Source organism: Oncorhynchus masou, chromosome 13 (genome assembly GCF_036934945.1).
Source record: "Oncorhynchus masou masou isolate Uvic2021 chromosome 13, UVic_Omas_1.1, whole genome shotgun sequence".
Taxonomy (NCBI): Eukaryota; Metazoa; Chordata; class Actinopteri; order Salmoniformes; family Salmonidae; genus Oncorhynchus; species Oncorhynchus masou.
In genome coordinates, this window is record NC_088224.1 from 74,607,423 (window position 1) to 74,627,664 (window position 20,242).

The following is a 20,242-nucleotide window of genomic DNA, read 5'->3' on the forward strand; positions in this document are numbered from 1 at the left end:
CAGCAGTCTTATGGCTTGGGGGTAGAAGTTGTTAAGGAGCCTTTTGGTCCTAGACTTGGCGCTCCGGTACCGCTTCCCATACTGAAGCAGAGAAAACAGTTTATGACTTGGGTGACTGGAGTCTCAGACAATTGTATGGGCTTTCCTCTGACACCTGATTATTATATAGGCCCTGGATGGCAGGAAGAGGTTGTTGTCCTGGCACCACACGGCCAGTTCTCTGACCTCCTCCCTATAGGCTGTCTCATCGTTGCGTTGTTAGTGATCAGGCCTACCTACCACTGTTGTATCGTCAGCAAACTTAATGATGGTGTTGGAGTCATGTTTGGGAGTACAGAAGGGAGTACAGGAGGGGACTAAGTACACACCCCTGAGGGGCCCCAGTGTTGAGGATAAGCGTGGCATACGGGTTGTTGCCTACCCTTACCACGTGGGGGCTGCCCATCAGGAAGTCCAGGATCCAGTTGTATAAAGTGTAAGTAGTGCTAAAGCTGCATCTCCTCTACACTATTATTTAGAGGGCAGAGAGTAACCATTTGTACATCTTTACAACACTGTATATATACAGTGCCTTGCGAAAGTATTCGGCCCCCTTGAACTTTGCGACCTTTTGCCACATTTCTGGCGTCAAACATAAAGATATAAAACTGAATTTTTTTGTGTAGAATCAACAACATGTGGGACACAATCATGAAGTGGAACGACATATATTGGATATTTCAAACTTTTTTAACAAATCAAAAACTGACAAATTGGGCGTGCAAAATTATTCAGTTTTATATCTTTATGTTTGAAGCTCGAAATGTGGCAAAAGGTCGCAAAGTTCAAGGGGGCCGAATACTTTCGCAAGGCACTGTACATACAATTATATTAGTAATGTCTTTATTCTTTTGGAACTTCTGTGAGTGTAATGTTTACTGTTCATTTTTATTGTTTATTTCACTTTTGTATATTATCTACCTCACTTGCTTTGGCAATGTTAATATATGTTTCCCATGCCAATAAAGCCCCTTGAATTTAATTGAGTAGAGCATCAGAAAAACATTATCTGTCCACTTATTCTCATTTCTGATCTGTTTTACTGAGGTTAATAGCTGCTGATTCTAAATCTCATTGTCTAGATGAGCTGAATTAACATTAACACTGATTGAACAATATAACAACTCCTAAGAGGAGGAGCCTACATCATGTTTATTAACAATTAACAACTCCTAAGAGGAGGAGCCTACATAATGTTTATTAACATTAACACTGATTGAACAATATAACAACTCCTAAGAGGAGGAGCCTACATCATGTTTATTAACATTAACACGGATTGAACAATATAACAACTCCTAAGAGGAGGAGCCTACATAATGTTTATTAACATTAACACAGATTGAACAATATAACAACTCCTAAGAGGAGGAGCCTACATAATGTTTATTAACATTAACACTGATTGAACAATATAACATAATGTTTATTAACATTAACACTGATTGAACAATATAACAACTCCTAAGAGGAGCCTACATAATGTTTATTAACATTAACACTGATTGAACAATATAAACTAAGAGGAACTCATAATGTTTATTAACATTAACACTGATTGAACAATATAACAGCTCCTAAGAGGAGGAGCCTACATAATGTTTATTAACATTAACACTGATTGAACAATATAACAACTCCTAAGAGGAGGAGCCTGATTGAACATAATGTTTATTAACATTAACACTGATTGAACAATATAACAACTCCTAAGAGGAGGAGCCTACATAATGTTTATTAACATTAACACTGATTGAACAATATAACAACTCCTAAGAGGAGGAGCCTACATAATGTTTATTAACATTAACACTGATTGAACAATATAACACCTCCTAAGAGGAGGAGCCTACATAATGTTTATTAACATTAACACTGATTGAACAATATAACAACTCCTAAGAGGAGGAGCCTACATAATGTTTATTAACATTAACACTGATTGAACAATATAACAACTCCTAAGAGGAGGAGCCTGCATAATGTTTATTAACATTAACACTGATTGAACAATATAACAACTCCTAAGAGGAGGAGCCTACATAATGTTTATTAACATTAACACTGATTGAACAATATAACAACTCCTAAGAGGAGGAGCCTGCATAATGTTTATTAACATTAACACTGATTGAACAATATAACAACTCCTAAGAGGAGGAGCCATAATGTTTATTAACATAATGTTTATTAACATTAACACTGATTGAACAATATAACAACTCCTAAGAGGAGGAGCCTACATAATGTTTATTAACATTAACACTGATTGAACAATATAACAACTCCTAAGAGGAGGAGCCTGAACATAACAACTCCTAAGAGGAAGCCTACATAACATTGTATTATTAACATTAACACTGATTGAACAATATAACAACTCCTAAGAGGAGGAGCCTACATAATGTTTATTAACATTAACACTGATTGAACAATATAACAACTCCTAAGCCTACATAAGGAGGAACAATAGCCATAATGTTTATTAACATAATGTTTATTAACATTAACACTGATTGAACAATATAACAACTCCTAAGAGGAGGAGCCTACATAATGTTTATTAACATTAACACTGATTGAACAATATAACAACTCCTAAGAGGAGGAGCCTACATAATGTTTATTAACATTAACAATATAACAACTCCTAAGAGGAGGAGCCTACATAATGTTTATTAACATTAACACTGATTGAACAATATAACAACTCCTAAGAGGAGGAGCCTACATAATGTTTATTAACATTAACACTGATTGAACAATATAACAACTCCTAAGAGGAGGAGCCTACATAATGTTTATTTTATTAACATTAACACTGATTGAACAATATAACAACTCCTAAGAGGAGGAGCCTACATAATGTTTATTAACATTAACACTGATTGAACAATATAACAACTCCTAAGAGGAGGAGCCCATAATGTTTATTAACATTAACACTGATTGAACAATATAACAACTCCTAAGAGGAGGAGCCTGCATAATGTTTATTAACATTAACACTGATTGAACAATATAACAACTCCTAAGAGGAGGAGCCTACATAATGTTTATTAACATAATGATTTTATTAACATAATGTTTATTAACACTGATTGAACAATATAACAACTCCTAAGAGGAGGAGCCTACATAATGTTTATTAACATTAACACTGATTGAACAATATAACAACTCCTAAGAGGAGGAGCCTACATAATGTTTATTAACATTAACACTGATTGAACAATATAACAACTCCTAAGAGGAGGAGCCTACATAATGTTTATTAACATTAACACTGATTGAACAATATAACAACTCCTAAGAGGAGGAGCCTACATAATGTTTATTAACATTAACACTGATTGAACAATATAACAACTCCTAAGAGGAGGAGCCTACATAATGTTTATTAACATTAACACTGATTGAACAATATAACAACTCCTAAAGGAGGAGCCTACATAATGTTTATTAACATTAACACTGATTGAACAATATAACAACTCCTAAGAGGAGGAGCCTACATAATGTTTATTAACATTAACACTGATTGAACAATATAACAACTCCTAAGAGGAGGAGCCTACATAATGTTTATTAACATTAACACTGATTGAACAATATAACAAGCCTCCTAAGAGGAGGAGCCTACATAATGTTTATTAACATTAACACTGATTGATTGAACAATATAACAACTCCTAAGAGGAGGAGCCTACATAATGTTTATTAACATTAACACTGATTGAACAATATAACAACTCCTAAGAGGAGGAGCCTACATAATGTTTATTAACATTAACACTGATTGAACAAATATAACATAATGTTTATTAACTCTGATTGAACTAAGAGGAGGAGCCATAATGTTTATTAACATAATGTTTATTAACATTAACACTGATTGAACAATATAACAACTCCTAAGAGGAGGAGCCTACATAATGTTTATTAACATTAACACTGATTGAACAATATAACAACTCCTAAGAGGAGGAGCCTACATAATGTTTATTAACATTAACACTGATTGAACAATATAACAACTCCTAAGAGGAGGAGCCTGCATAATGTTTATTAACATTAACACTGATTGAACAATATAACAACTCCTAAGAGGAGGAGCCTACATAATGTTTATTAACATTAACACTGATTGAACAATATAACAACTCCTAAGAGGAGGAGCCTACATAATGTTTATTAACATTAACACTGATTGAACAATATAACAACTCCTAAGAGGAGGAGCCTACATAATGTTTATTAACATTAACACTGATTGAACAATATAACAACTCCTAAGAGGAGGAGCCTACATAATGTTTATTAACATTAACACTGATTGAACAATATAACAACTCCTAAGAGGAGGAGCCTACATAATGTTTATTAACATTAACACTGATTGAACAATATAACAACTCCTAAGAGGAGGAGCCTACATAATGTTTATTAACATTAACACTGATTGAACAATATAACAACTCCTAAGAGGAGGAGCCTACATAATGTTTATTAACATTAACACTGATTGAACAATATAACAACTCCTAAGAGGAGGAGCCTACATAATGTTTATTAACATTAACACTGATTGAACAATATAACAACTCCTAAGAGGAGGAGCCTACATAATGTTTATTAACATTAACACTGATTGAACAATATAACAACTCCTAAGAGGAGGAGCCTACATAATGTTTATTAACATTAACACTGATTGAACAATATAACAACTCCTAAGAGGAGGAGCCTACATAATGTTTATTAACATTAACACTGATTGAACAATATAACACCTCCTAAGAGGAGGAGCCTGCATAATGTTTATTAACATTAACACTGATTGAACAATATAACACCTCCTAAGAGGAGGAGCCTACATAATGTTTATTAACATTAACACTGATTGAACAATATAACAACTCCTAAGAGGAGGAGCCTAAGAGGACATAATGTTTATTAACATTAACACTGATTGAACAATATAACAATATAAACTCCTAAGAGGAGGAGCCTACATAATGTTTATTAACATTAACACTGATTGAACAATATAACAACTCCTAAGAGGAGGAGCCTACATAATGTTTATTAACATTAACACTGATTGAACAATATAACAACTCCTAAGAGGAGGAGCCTACATAATGTTTATTAACATTAACACTGATTGAACAATATAACAACTCCTAAGAGGAGGAGCCTACATAATGTTTATTAACATTAACACTGATTGAACAATATAATAAGAGGAGGAGCCTACATAATGTTTATTAACATTAACACTGATTGAACAATATAACAACTCCTAAGAGGAGGAGCCTACATAATGTTTATTAACATTAACACTGATTGAACAATATAACAACTCCTAAGAGGAGGAGCCTACATAATGTTTATTAACATTAACACTGATTGAACAATATAACAACTCCTAAGAGGAGGAGCCTACATAATGTTTATTAACATTAACACTGATTGAACAATATAACAACTCCTAAGAGGAGGAGCCTACATAATGTTTATTAACATTAACACTGATTGAACAATATAACAACCTCCTAAGAGGAGGAGCCTACATAATGTTTATTAACATTAACACTGATTGAACAATATAACAACTCCTAAGAGGAGGAGCCTACATAATGTTTATTAACATTAACACTGATTAACAATATAAACTCCTAAGAGGAGGAGCCTACATAATGTTTATTAACATTAACACTGATTGAACAATATAACAACTCCTAAGAGGAGGAGCCTACATAATGTTTATTAACATTAACACTGATTGAACAATATAACAACTCCTAAGAGGAGGAGCCTACATAATGTTTATTAACATTAACACTGATTGAACAATATAACAACTCCTAAGAGGAGGAGCCATAATGTTTATTAACATAACACTGATTTTATTAACATAATGTTTATTAACATTAACACTGATTGAACAATATAACAACTCCTAAGAGGAGGAGCCTACATAATGTTTATTAACATATAACACTGATTGAACAATATAACAACTCCTAAGAGGAGGAGCCTACATAATGTTTATTAACATTAACACTGATTGAACAATATAACAACTCCTAAGAGGAGGAGCCATAATGTTTATTAACATAATGAACAATATAACAACTCCTTTATTAACATTAACACTGATTGAACAATATAACAACTCCTAAGAGGAGGAGCCTACATAATGTTTATTAACATTAACACTGATTGAACAATATAACACATAATGTTTATTAACTCCTAAGAGGAGGAGCCTACATAATGTTTATTAACATTAACACTGATTGAACAATATAACAACAACTCCTAAGAGGAGGAGCCTACATAATGTTTATTAACATTAACACTGATTGAACAATATAACAACTCCTAAGAGGAGGAGCCTACATAATGTTTATTAACATTAACACTGATTGAACAATATAACAACTCCTAAGAGGAGGAGCCTACATAATGTTTATTAACATTAACACTGATTGAACAATATAACAACTCCTAAGAGGAGGAGCCTACATAATGTTTATTAACATTAACACTGATTGAACAATATAACATTAACACTCCTAAGAGGAGGCCTACATAATGTTTATTAACATTAACACTGATTGAACAATATAACAACATACATAATGTTTATTAACATTTATTAACAATTAACACTGATTGTTTATTAACATTAAATGATAACAACTCCTAAGAGGAGGAGCCTACATAATGTTTATTAACATTAACACTGATTGAACAATATAACAACTAACAACCTAAGAGGAGGAGCCTACATAATGTTTATTAACATTAACACTGATTGAACAATATAACAACTCCTAAGAGGAGGAGCCTACATAATGTTTATTAACATTAACACTGATTGAACAATATAACAACTCCTAAGAGGAGGAGCCTACATAATGTTTATTAACATTAACACTGATTGAACAATATAACAACTCCTAAGAGGAGGAGCCTACATAATGTTTATTAACATTAACACTGATTGAACAATATAACACCTCCTAAGAGGAGGCCTACATAATGCCTGATTGAACATAATGTTTATTAACATTAACACTGATTGAACAATATTGAACATGTTTATTATAACAACTAACCTAAGAGGAGGAGCCTACATAATGTTTATTAACATTAACACTGATTGAACAATATAACAACTCCTAAAGGAGGAGCCTACATAATGGATTGCCTAAGAGGAGGAGCCTACATAATGTTTATTAACATTAACACTGATTGAACAATATAACACCTCCTAAGAGGAGGAGCCTACATAATGGTTATTAACATTAACACTGATTGAACAATATAACAACTCCTAAGAGGAGGAGCCTACATAATGTTTATTAACATTTATTAACATTAACACTGATTGTTTATTAACATTAAATATTAACAACTCCTAAGAGGAGGAGCCTACATAATGGTTATTAACATTAACACTGATTGAACAATATAACAACTCCTAAGAGGAGGAGCCTACATAATGTTTATTAACATTAACACTGATTGAACAATATAACACCTCCTAAGAGGAGGAGCCTACATAATGTTTATTAACATTAACACTGATTGAACAATATAACAACTCCTAAGAGGAGGAGCCTACATAATGGTTATTAACATTGTGTTATACTGATCCTGTTAGTCTTCCAACTGAAACACTCTGGAACTTTTTTATCCGATTCTGATTGAACAATTCACTCCTCCATGTTTATTAACATCCATTGAACTAACAACTCTCTGTTTCCCTCCATTCTTTGCATAATGTTTATTCATCTCTCTCTGTCCTCCTTGTTCTGTCTCTAAATCTCAGAAGACCTATTGAAACCATTTATGATCTCTTAATTCCTCGACTCTCTGTCCCTTCCTTGTTATTTCCTCTCATAAAATAGTCTGTGAAGTTTACAACAAGGTGACATGGGAGAGGCAGGGGTAGGGAACGGAGAGTAAGTGGAGCTGTCTTCCAGCCTACAGCCTTACAGCAGACTGAATCCAAGACAGATGAGCAGGCTGCTGATAGCGGATACTGTAGCTGACCCACCTTGACCAGGACAAAATGCATCTTTAAAAACCCCACCAGAAAGGATTCTAAAGTGCTGCACTCCACATCTAAAAACACTGCCACCGCCACATTGGTGAACTTCAAATCCTCTCCCAACAATAGCAAGGTACAAAAGAGGCAAACCGAGTACAAGGCAGAAGGAGAGATGAGTAATGGATCTAAAAACACTGCCACCGCCACATTGGTGAACCTCCCTCCCCCTCCCTCCCTCCCTCCCTCCCCCCCTCCCTCCTCCCCCTCCCTCCCTCCCTCCCTCCCTCCTCCCTCCCTCCCTCCCTCCCTCCCTCTCTTCTTTCTTTCCTTTCACACTCCCTCTATGACTCTCTGACTATCAGCCATGGCACTGGAGATTTGCCTGTGTGGCAGCAGGTGTGACTGTAGCCACTTCCAGATAGTGGCTGTGGTGTTGTGAGGGTCACCATGTGAGGGTCACCATGTGGGAGCTTTCCCAGATAGAGGTCAGCAGTCTCATCTACTGCCTGATCCTGTCAGTGTCTGCCTGGAGACAGCAGGTGCACAACACGAAATGAGAGGAAACTCAGGATGTGAACTAACATGGCTGCCATTCCTGCCACTTGTCCCGCTGAGTTCAGTGTTAGGGATAGAAATGAATAACACTGAAAATAACCAGCACTTCACTCTGAGTTAGAGGACATTACGGTCTTGTAAGGACCTTTGTTGTCTTGTCAGAAAGCTCAAGTTCACAAACCTGGTGTCCCGGAGTCTTTTTAATTTGGCCTACCCCTAACAAACCCTGACCCGGACAACGCTGGGACAATTGTGCGCCGCCCTATGGGACTACCAATCACGGCCTGTTGTGATACAATCTGGAATCAAACCAGGGTCTGTAGTGACGCCTCTAGCACTGAAATTCAGTGCCTTAGACCGCTGCGCCACTCGGGAGCCCTAGTGCTGGGATGCCGTTGGGCTGAAACAGACTCCAGTTTGTGGTATTCAACCCTCTCTTGACTCAGTGAGGGAAGAGCAGTGAGAAAACAACAGTCAACGTTGTCATGGCAAGTTATTTACACTGTCACCCAGGTGGTGCACAGTACCGGTGCTCAGTAGGGCTGACAAGACAAACAAGTACAGTGAGATTAGAGAGAGCTGTGCTCTCTCACTGCCACTAAGTGCATCTCCTTGCTTCTCTTTCCCCCAGTGTTGTGTTCACAGAACCCATGTGGAACATGCTAATTGCGCTTCTCCCAGCTCCTTCATGGCCCCTGCATGGTTCCTAACAGGCATCAGTGCAACTGACAACAGGACAACTTTCACTGTGGGGAAAGAAAAACACAAGGGCCTGATCCAGAGAGAGGAGGGGAGAGGAGAGAGGAGGAGAGGCCTGGTCCAGAGAGAGGAGAGGAGAGGAGAGGAGAGGAGAGGAGAGGAGAGGAGAGGAGAGGAGAGGAGAGGAGAGGAGAGGAGAGGGGAGAGGAGAGGCCTGGTCCAGGGTGAGGAGAGGAGAGGAGAGGAGAGGCTGGTCCAGAGAGAAGAGAGGAGAGGAGAGGCCTGGTCCAGAGAGAGGAGAGGAGAGGCCTGGTCCAGAGAGAGGAGGGGAGAGGAGAGAGGAGGAGAGGCCTGGTCCAGAGAGAGGAGAGGAGAGGAGAGGAGGGAGAGGGAGAGAGGAGAGGAGAGGAGAGGAGAGGAGAGGGAGGGAGAGGAGAGGAGAGGAGAGGAGGAGAGGGAGAGGCCTGGTCCAGAGAGAGAGAGGAGAGGAGAGGAGAGGAGAGGAGAGGGAGAGGAGAGGGAGGGAGAGGAGAGGAGAGGAGAGGAGAGGAGAGGAGGAGAGGAGGGAGAGGGGGGTGATTGAGGAGGAGAGGCCTGGTCCAGAGAGAGAGGAGAGGAGAGGAGAGGAGAGGAGAGGTGAGGAGAGGAGAGGAGGGGAGAGGAGAGAGGAGGAGAGGCCTGGTCCAGAGAGAGGAGAGGAGAGGAGAGGCCTGGTCCAGGGTGAGGAGAGGAGAGGAGAGGCTGGTCCAGAGAGAAGAGAGGAGAGGAGAGGCCTGGTCCAGAGAGAGGAGAGGAGAGGAGAGGAGAGGCCTGGTCCAGAGAGAGGAGAGGAGAGGAGAGGAGAGGAGAGGAGAGGAGAGGAGAGGAGAGGAGAGGAGAGGAGAGGAGAGGAGAGGAGAGGAGAGGCCTGGTCCAGAGAGAGGAGGGTAGAGGAGAGGAGAGAGGAGGAGAGGCCTGGTCCAGAGAGAGCTTGTGATTGTGAAGGAGGAGAGAGGATCTGAGAGAAGAGGCTATAAAATTACATTTTATAGGATGTGGAGGTAGCTGTTTGACAGCTTCTTCTGCCTGAGCTTAAACATGAGAGCCATTTGGGAGTGCAAAGTCATCTTATTTCAGAGATATAGATACAAGTTTGATACACACATGCTACTAGGTTAATGTGTTGTACACATTACTGGTGAGCTCTCATTGCTGAAGATACTGCTCTTGTGACAAAGCCAAAATGTAGAGTTTCCTTCAACCTCGCTCGCACTGTGTGCAATGTAGATATCAAATAACACCACAGTTCATGGGCAGAGTAGTGGGTGAAACCATTCACTTCAAAAAAAAGTTTCCTTTCATTATGTGTTGTCATGTAAATATTTGATGTCATTGTAATAAGGTTGGCAATACGAGAGGTCTTCAGACACATTTTGGTATTATTTTCCTTGAAAGAACAACTAGTGGGTTTTAAGTGCTTCTCCCCTATTTGGAAAGTTGGTCTGCCTGCTCTTCAGTCAGAGAGGGATATTCTGAGAGTAGTGAACGTGTGACTGTGATCGTCCTGTCAATGCCGGTCATCACTGTTGTTTATATTATACTGCAGATAAAGTGAAGTGTGGGTGTCCGTGTGCCTTTCTTCTGGGTTGCTATATGAAGTTGGAGTAGAGTAGAAGAGGCGGTTAGCGGGTGGTGGGTGGGACACAATGCAGACAGCCCGGTTAGCTAATGTGCGAGAGCACTCTCTCCCACAGATGAGGACAGGTCATCAACAGGCCCTTGTTTTCACTTGCCTCCAGCTGCCTAGTTATGATTGAGTTGTGGACTATCTATCAGGAGATCAGAGTGGAGTGGGCCAGGGTATTGATTCAGTAAAAGGTCTGAGCCGTGTGCTTTAGTGTACTGGGAGTCAGTGAGACTGGCTAAGCACAGCTAAAGCCCTGTGGGCTACAGCTTGAACTCTATCAGGGTTCAGTCAGGGAGGGAGCCACTGTGCTATTAACATGTTGCAGGTCAAATCAAATCCATTTTTATTGGCCACATACACATGGTTAGCAGATGTTAATGCGAGTGTAGCAAAATGCTTGTGCTTCTAGTTCTGACCGTGCAGTAATATGTAATCTGACAATTTCACAACAACTACCTTATACACACAAGTGTAAAGGAATTAATAAGAATATGTACACATAAATATATGTATGAGCGATGGCGGAACGGCATAGGAGGGTGCAGTGGGATGGTATAGAGCACAGCATATACATATGAGATGAGTATTGTAGGGTATGTAAACATGATATAAAGTGGCATTGTTTAAAGTGACTAGTGAAACATTTATTACATCCAATATTTTGTTATTAAAGTGGCTAAAGATTTGAGTCAGTATGTTGGCAGCAGCCACTCAGTGTTAGTGATGGCTATTTAACATTCTGATGGCCTTGAATTAGAAGATGTTTTTCAGTCTCTCGGTCCCAGCTTTGATGCACCTATACTGACCTCGCCTTCTGGATGATAACAGGTGAACAGGCAGTGGCTCAGGTGGTTGTTGTCCTTGATGATCTTTTTGGCCTTCCGGTGACATCGGGTGGTGTAGGTGTTCTGGAGGGCAGGTAGTTTGCCCCCGGTGATGCATTGTGCAGACCTCACTACCATCTGGAGAGCCTTACGCTTGTGGGCAGAATGCTCTCAATTGTGCATCTGTAAAAGTTTGTGAGTGTTTTTGGTGACAAGACAAATTTATTCAGCCTCCTGAGGTTGAAGAGGCGCTGTTGCGACTTCTTCACCACGCTGTCTGTGTGGGTGGACTATTTTAGTTTGTCCGTGATCTGTACACCGAGGAACTTAAAACACTTTCCACCTTCTCCACTACTGTCCCGTTGATGTGGATAGGGGGGTGCTCCCCCTGCTGTTTCCTGAAGTCCACGATCATCTCCTTTGTTTTGTTGATGTTGACTGAGAGGTTATTTTCCTGACACCAAACTCAGAGGAACCTCACCTCCTCCCTGTAGGCCTTCTCGTCATTGTTGGTAATCAAGCCCACCACTGTAGTGTCGTCTGCAAACTTGATGACTGAGTTAGAGGGGTGCATGGCCACACAGTCATGGGTGAACAGGGAGTACAGGAGAGGGCTGAGAACACACCCTTGTGGGGCCCGTGTTGATGGTCAGCGGGGTGGAGATGTTGTTTCCTACCCTCACCACTTGGGGGTGGCCCGTCAGAAAGTCCAGGACCCAGATGCACAGGGCTGGGTCGAGACCCAGGGTCTCGAGCTTGATGACGAGTTTGGAGTGTAGCAAGGTGTTAAATGCTGAGCTGTAATCGATGAACAGTATTCTTACATAGGTATTCCTCTTGTCCAGATGGGTTAGGGCGTGTGCAGTGTGATTGCGATTGCGTCGTCTGTGGACCTATTCGGGCGGTAAGCAAATTGGAGTGGGTCTAGGGTTTCAGGTAGGGTGGATGTGATATGATCCTTGACTAGTCTCTCAATGCACTTCATGATGACGGAAGTGAGTGCTATGGGGCAATAGTCGTTTAGCTCAGTTACCTTTGCTTTCTTGGGAACAGAAACAATAGTGGCCCTCTTGAAGCGTGTGGGAACAGCAGACTGGGATAGGGATTGATTGAATATGTCCGTAATCACTCCAGCCAGCTGGTCTGCTCATGCTCTGAGGACGCGGCTGGGGATGCCGTCTGGGCCGGCAGCCTTGCGAGGGTTAACACGTTTAAATGTTTTACTCACGTTGGCTGCAGTGAAGGAGAGTCCGCAGGTTTTGGTAGCGGACCGTGTCAGTGGAACTGTAATATCTTCAAAGCGAGCAAAGAAGGTGTTTAGTTTGTCTGGGAGCAAGACGTTGGTGTCTGTGATGGGGCTGGTTTTCTTTTTTTAATCCGTGATTGACTGTAGACCTTGCCACATATGTCTCGTATCTGAGCCATTGAATTGTGACTCTACTTTGTCTCTATACTGACGCTTAGCTTGTTTGATTGCCTTGCGGAGGGAATAGCTACACAGTTTGTATTCGGTCATGTTTCCGGTTGCCTTGCCATGATTAAAAGCAGTTGTTTGAGCTTTCAGTTTTGCCAAAATGCTGTCATCAATCCACGGTTTCTGGTTGGGGAAGGTTTTAATAGTCACCATGGGTACAACATCACCAATGCACTTGCTAATAAACTCACTCACAGAATCAGCATATACATCACTGTTGTTGTTTAAGGCTATCCGGAACATATCCCAGTCCACGTGATCAAAGCAATTTTGGAAGCGTGGAATCAGATTGGTCGGACTAGCGTTGATGGGCGTTTCCTGTTTTAGTTTCTGTCTATAGGCTGAGAGCAACAAAATGGAGTCGTGGTAAGATTTGCTGAAAGGAGGGGAAGGGAGGGCTTTGTATGCGTTGCGGAAGTTAGAGTAGCAATGATCCAGAATTTTGCCAGCCCGGGTCGTGCATTCGATATGCTGATAAAATTTAGGGAGCCTTGTTTTCAGATTGGCCTTGTTAAAATCCCCAGCTACAATAAATGCAGCCTCCGGATATGTGGTTTCCAGTTTACATAGAGTCCAATGAATTTCTTTCAGGGCCGTCGAGGTGTCTGCTTGGTCTCTGATGTCTCTCTGTAAGGCAACCGTTGCTCGAATTTTGTCTACCTTGTTTTCGAAACATACAATATCAGTCATCCAACAGATTCACATTCCGAGCGACCAGGGTCGCATCCAGGGTCATTGCCCTGCTCAAGGGCATGTTGATCAATCTACCACCAGGCCAAAAAACGTGAAGCCGAACCCTCCAAGATCCCCCCCCCCACAGTTCCCAAATCGCTGTCCCTCAACCATTCGAGACCCCTCCCACAGTCCTCCCCCAGGAAGAAAAATAGAAAATACATTTAATTCCATTCCCCACCCCCAAGACCCCCCCCCCGTGCACCAACAACCAAGATAATGAACAAAAGAGAAAAAAGGAAAATACAGAAAACAGCAAAAAATAAAATATGCAAATCAAATAATAAAACAAAATAATATATTTAAAACAAAGGACATCAAGGACATTCAACATCATAACAGCAATGCCAACTGTATATGTTTGTGTGCATGTTTGTTCTTATCTGTTTTTATTCGAATGAGACTGTGTGTGTATATGCATGTGTACAAACCCCTGCACTGCCACTTAGTGTCATTCAAATGTACTTTTTATTATGTTTTATTTTGACCAGGCCATAATGTTGGTAAGTTGACTTTGCTCTTATATTCAATAGTTCTTCCCAGCTGTATGTAATAAGACTTCAGATTTCCTGGGGTAACAATGTAAGAAATAATACATTTAAAAAAAATAAAAAATACTGCATAGTTTCCTAAGAACGCAAAGCGAGGCGACCATCTCTGTCGGCGTCATCCAGGTGACTGAATGCTGCATGCCTCCTCCCTCTGGCACACAGTAACCTAATACATTAGTCAAAGGTTCAGGACAAACATCATGTTTATGGTAATAATGATTTACAGGCATAATGTAGCCTACATGTTTCAGCTGTGGGTGGCTCATGGCTGAGGTTGATAAATCCATTACCCTCTGCTCCCAGGTTTATGTAATCTTCTGCAGTCTGTGGCGCACAAACTGTATGTCATTTCACTACGAAGCGTGTGCACAGTGGAGAATGATTTACATATGAGAGAAACATATCCTCGACTCACACAGAAAGAAAATGGACAAACGACTGTTTGAACTTATATATATTTTCTAGCAATTTTGTTGTAGCGTAGTAGTCAATATTTTCATATATTTAGATATGAACTATCATCCCAGACAGTCTTTAGTGAAGCAATCTTCCTCAGCCCTCCAAAAAGAATCAGGGTGAAACTCACCGGATATTGAACTGACAGATTGCGCTACCCTTTATTAAAGCAGTGACAGATACATCCTAATCAATCTCTGCCATCAACCCAGGCAGAGACTGCAGATAGAACTGTACTTTACTGAACCGTACCAAGGTCCACTTAAGCCAGAGGAGTTGTGAATATTGACCCATCAGTCGATACTCTGCAGTACTACCCACCATGGCTTCAGTGAGCTGCTTAAAGATCATGTCCCACCACCTACACACTGCTGGAGTGGACAGAACTACTGGTCTGGACTCTCATATCGAATACAGTCCTTGGTTAGGAAATGAGCATATTTTAGTTGGGTCTGCAGTGCACTAATCTATGAACTCCCACAGACTTGGGCCTACAGCGTAAAATTAATCACTGCAGACTATCCTACCTTCACATGACAACTACCACTGTTGGGTGGTTAATTCACATCAGTCTTGATCTTCTAAGGCCTACATGAAGGCAAACGTTTAAATCCTTACTCTAAAGTGGAGGATAACGAGTTGTTCAGACCACATTCTATAAAGCCCCCTGGCCTAGAGAAGTCCTTTGAAGTAGATTCATCCAAAAGATTTCCAGATAAGAGGAATAATCAACCCAGTCTTTAAGAAAGGGGATGACACAAATCGACTATCTGACCATTAAACTACCTGTAATGTGTACGAGCGGCAGTAGACTTGATACCAGCTGAAGTGCAGAGGGGTATAGAGGGGTGTATGGGGCTATAGAGGGGTGTATGGGGCTATAGGGGGTGTATGGGGCTATAGAGGGTGTATGGGGCAATAGAGGGGTGTATGGGGCTATAGAGGGGTGTGCCAGCTCCAGGCATAAGCGACATAAGTGGTCGATTAGGGTCCCAGGCTGCTAAGGGGCCCCCAACCGAACAACAAAAAAAGAGAGTTAGAAAAGTAGAATATATAAGGTGCAAGTTGGACATTTGGTTATACATCAGCAGTTTTTATTTTCTTATGTCAGTCACTCAATATGCCATGTCAGATAAAAAAAATGTGATTGGTAAATTAGTCTCATCAGCTGTCTAAACTTGTAGTAATCATGGCCGAATACCAACCAGTCACGCAGGACAAGTGTCCAGGGGCCCTGACCTCAAGGGGGCCCCTATTGATTTTGTTAGTCCCTCTCACTCAGATATCTTTAACATGGCATAAGTCATGGCAAAATTTGTAGAACTGCAGGAAATTAGCTGTAAAATTGGAAAATAATGTACTAAAACATACATTTCTCTCCATCTTCATGATTGGGGGGGGGGGGGTCACTAAAAGACTTTGCCCACAAGGTTTGGAGGGGCCCCCAAACACATCTTGCTTTGTACCCCCAAAAGTGTAGAGTGTGTGGAGGGTGGTGGAGGGCTGTAGAGGGGTGTAGACTGGAGGTAGAGGGTGTAGACAGGTGTAGAGGGTTGTAGATGGTGTAAAGGGGGGTAAACGGTGTGTAGAGGGGTATAGACTCGGTGTATAGTGATGTAGAGGGGTTTATGATGTAGAGGGGTGTAGAAGGGTGTAGAGGGATGTAGGGGGTTTAGACTGGGTGTAGTGGGGTGTAGGGTCAGGGGGGTGTATTGAGGTGTAGAGGGGTGAAGAGGGGTGTAGGGTTTGTAAATGGGTGTAGGGGTGTAGAGGGATGTAGTGGGTGTAGAGGGGTATAGATTGGGTGTAGTGGGGTGTAGGGTCAGGGGGTGTAGAGGGGTATAGAGGAGGTGTAGTGGGGTTAAGAGGGGTGTAGGGGGTTGTAAAGGGGTGTAGAGGGCTATAGGGTGTATGGGGATGTGGTGTGTGTAGTGGGGAGTAGACTGGGTGTAGAGGGGTGAAGAGGGGTGTAGGGTTTGTAAATGGGTGTAGGGGTGTAGTGGGGAGTAGATGGGTGTAGAATGCTGTAGAGGAGTGTAGACTGGGTGAAGAGGCATGTAGAGGGGTGTAGTGGGGTGTAGTGGGGAGTAGATGGGTGTAGAATGCTGTAGGTGTAGCGTGGTTTAGAGGGCTGTAGAGTGGTGTAGAGAGGTGTACAATGCTGTAGGGTGGTTTAGAGGGCTGTAGAGTGGTGTAGAGAGGTGTACAGGGGTGTAGGGGGAGTAGAGAGGTGTACAGGGGTGTAGGGGGAGTAGAGAGGTGTACAGGGGCGTAGGGGGAGTAGAGAGGTGCACAGGGGTGTAGGGGGGGAGTAGAGAGGTATACAGGGGTGTAGGGGGGTATAGAGAGGTGTACAGGGGTGTAGGGGGAAGTAGAGAGATGTATAGGGGTGTAGGGGGAGTAGAGAGGTGTACAGGGGTGTAGGGGGGAGTAGAGAGGTGTACAGGGGTGTAGGGGGAGTAGAGAGGTGTACAAGGGTGTAGGGGGAGTAGAGAGGTGTACAAGGGTGTAGGGGGAGTAGAGAGGTATACAGGGGTGTAGGGGGGAGTAGAGAGGTGTACAGGGGTGTAGAGAGGTGTACAAGGGTGTAGGGGGAGTAGAGAGGTATACAGGGGGTGTAGGGGGGAGTAGAGAGGTGTACAGGGGTGTAGGGGGAGTAGAGAGGTGTACAGGGGTGTAGGGGGAGTAGAGAGGTATACAGGGGTGTAGGGGGAGTAGAGAGGTGTACAGGGGTGTAGGGGGAGTAGAGAGGTGTACAAGGGTGTAGGGGGAGTAGAGAGGTGTACAAGGGTGTAGGGGGAGTAGAGAGGTATACAGGGGTGTAGGGGGAGTAGAGAGGTGTACAAGGGTGTAGGGGGAGTAGAGAGGTGTACAGGGGTGTAGGGGGAGTAGAGAGGTGTACAAGGTGTGTAGGGGGAGTAGAGAGGTGTACAGGGGTGTAGGGGGAGTAGAGAGGTGTACAAGGGGGTAGGGGGAGTAGAGAGGTGTACAAGGGTGTAGGGGGAGTAGAGAGGTGTACAGGGGTGTAGGGGGAGTAGAGAGGTGTACAAGGGTGTAGGGGGAGTAGAGAGGTGTACAGGGGTGTAGGGGGAGTAGAGAGGTGTACAGGGGTGTAGGGGGAGTAGAGAGGTGTACAAGGGTGTAGGGGGAGTAGAGAGGTGTACAGGGGTGTAGGGGGGGGAGTAGAGAGGTGTACAGGGGTGTAGGGGGAGTAGGGGGAGAGAGGTGTACAGGGGTGTAGGGGGAGTAGAGGTGTACAGGGGTGTAGGGGGAGTAGAGAGGTGTACAGGGGTGTAGGGGGGAGTAGAGAGCTGTACAGGTGTGTAGGGGGGAGTAGAGAGGTGTACAGGTGTGTAGGGGGAGTAGAGAGGTGCACGGTGGTGTAGGGGGGAGTAGAGAGGTGTACAGGGGTGTAGGGGGAGTAGAAAGCTGTGAAGGGGTGTAATAGGCTGTATGGGGGTGTGGGGTGTGTGGGTTTGTGGTAAAGCGGGGGCTTAGACGCTGTAGACAGGTCTCAACTAGGTGTAGAGGGGTTTAGAGGGGTTTAGAGGGGTGTAGAGGGCTGTAGAGGTGTGTAGAGGGGTGTAGAGAGGTGTAGAGCGCTGGGGATGTAAGGGGTTTAGGGAGGTGTAGAAAGGTGTAAAGGGGGTGTAGATTGATATAGAGTGGTGTCGAGGGGTGTAGAGGGTTGTAGAGGGCTCGGTGTAAGGGTGTTCAGAAGGCTGTAAGGGGTGTAGACTGGGTTTAGAGGGTTGTAGAATGGTATAGAGGGGTGTAGACGAGTGTAGACGGGTGTAGACGAGTGTAGACGGGTGTAGAGGGCTGCAGGTGTAGTAGGCTGTAGGGAGGTGTAGAGAGAAGGAGATGGGTGCAGGGTTGTGTAGAGAGCTGTAGAGGGGTGTAGAGTGGTGTAGAATGGTTTAGAGGCATGTAGATGGGTTTAGAGGGGTGGCGACTGGGTGGAGAGAGGTGTAGAGGGCTGTACATGATTGTAGAGGGCTGTAAAAGACTGTAGAGGGCTGTAGAGGGGTGTAGAGGGGTGTAGATTGCATGTAGAAGGGTATAGGATGATGTTGATTCAGTGTGGTGAGCTATAGTGTGGTGTAGAGGGGCTGTATGGTGTAGATGTGTGTAGAAGGGTGTAGCGGGATGTACGGGGGTGTAGAGGGGTGTAGACTAGGTGTAGAGGAGTATAGCGGGTGTAAAGGCGTGATCCAACCATTGTCTAAATTCCATACTATTTAGTCAATCAATCCCGAGGGTAAGGTCTCTTTAATCAAGTTAAGAGGTTCTGTGGAGACATTTTAGCAGGATGGCATTAAAAGAGTCCCGTAGACCAACATAATCCATAAGTAATTGATGAAGAGAAGAAGCTCTAAATCTAAATCACTTAGAATAATTAAAGGCAATGAGAGAGAAGATGGATATATACATGTGCTGCTGTCCCGGGTGATAAAAAGCACAGGCAGGCAATGAGAGGAGGAACAGAGGAGAGGAGGAATGTTCACCTCTCTCCACCCTCCTCCTCATTTTCTCCTCTTTCGCTGAAGACAGGAAGCAGCTGGGATGCATCATTGAGAATGACTTGTGGTACATATCCATTTTCATCCAAAATATATTAGGCCAAACATCTGGACGGTCAGAGGGGTAATGGCTATTGTATATTTTATGAGAGCAGGAAGTTGAGCTGGAGAGTTAGTCATGTGAATGATGCGGTTCATTGGGAGGCAGATTCCCTGTTCAAATCACTGTGTCAGCTTCCAAAGGTCAGTCGCTGCAGAATGACAGTAAAGACCTTGGTGACTGAGTGGCCATCATCATTTTGAAGAACTAGTGTGCTATTGCCAATGAGCCAATTGCCCATTTTGGATGTTGCATTTGGATATCTAATGTAATTTCTCGACAGGATGTGCCGGTCTTGTGTGTTTCCATGTTTAATCTACCATCTTTTTATAGACAATCACTGCTTTTAATGGACACAATGAATACTCTTCTGGCAACAATAGTGGTGGTCTGACCTGTATCTCTACTCCATAGCCCGTGTAGACCGTGACGGTGTAGGTGCAGTCCACAGAGGAGTAGTAATGAGAGCTGGACGGCTGGGGCGTCTCTATGTAGCCCTCTGGTGATGTCAAGTTGAAGATGCAGGGAGCTGCAAGGACAAAAAATACAGAGAGC

At 42.5% G+C, this 20,242-nt stretch overlaps 1 protein-coding gene across 1 annotated transcript in view; it reads right to left on the reverse strand.

The window, feature by feature from the left end:
- Positions 1-20,242, reverse strand: part of LOC135553426 (seizure protein 6 homolog) — a 156,623-nt gene that overhangs the window by 48,089 nt on the left and 88,292 nt on the right. Inside the window, exon 3 of the mRNA XM_064985548.1 lies at positions 20,083-20,216. Within this exon, the coding sequence (XP_064841620.1) occupies positions 20,083-20,216 (134 nt within the window). The remainder of the gene's footprint in view (positions 1-20,082; positions 20,217-20,242) is intronic.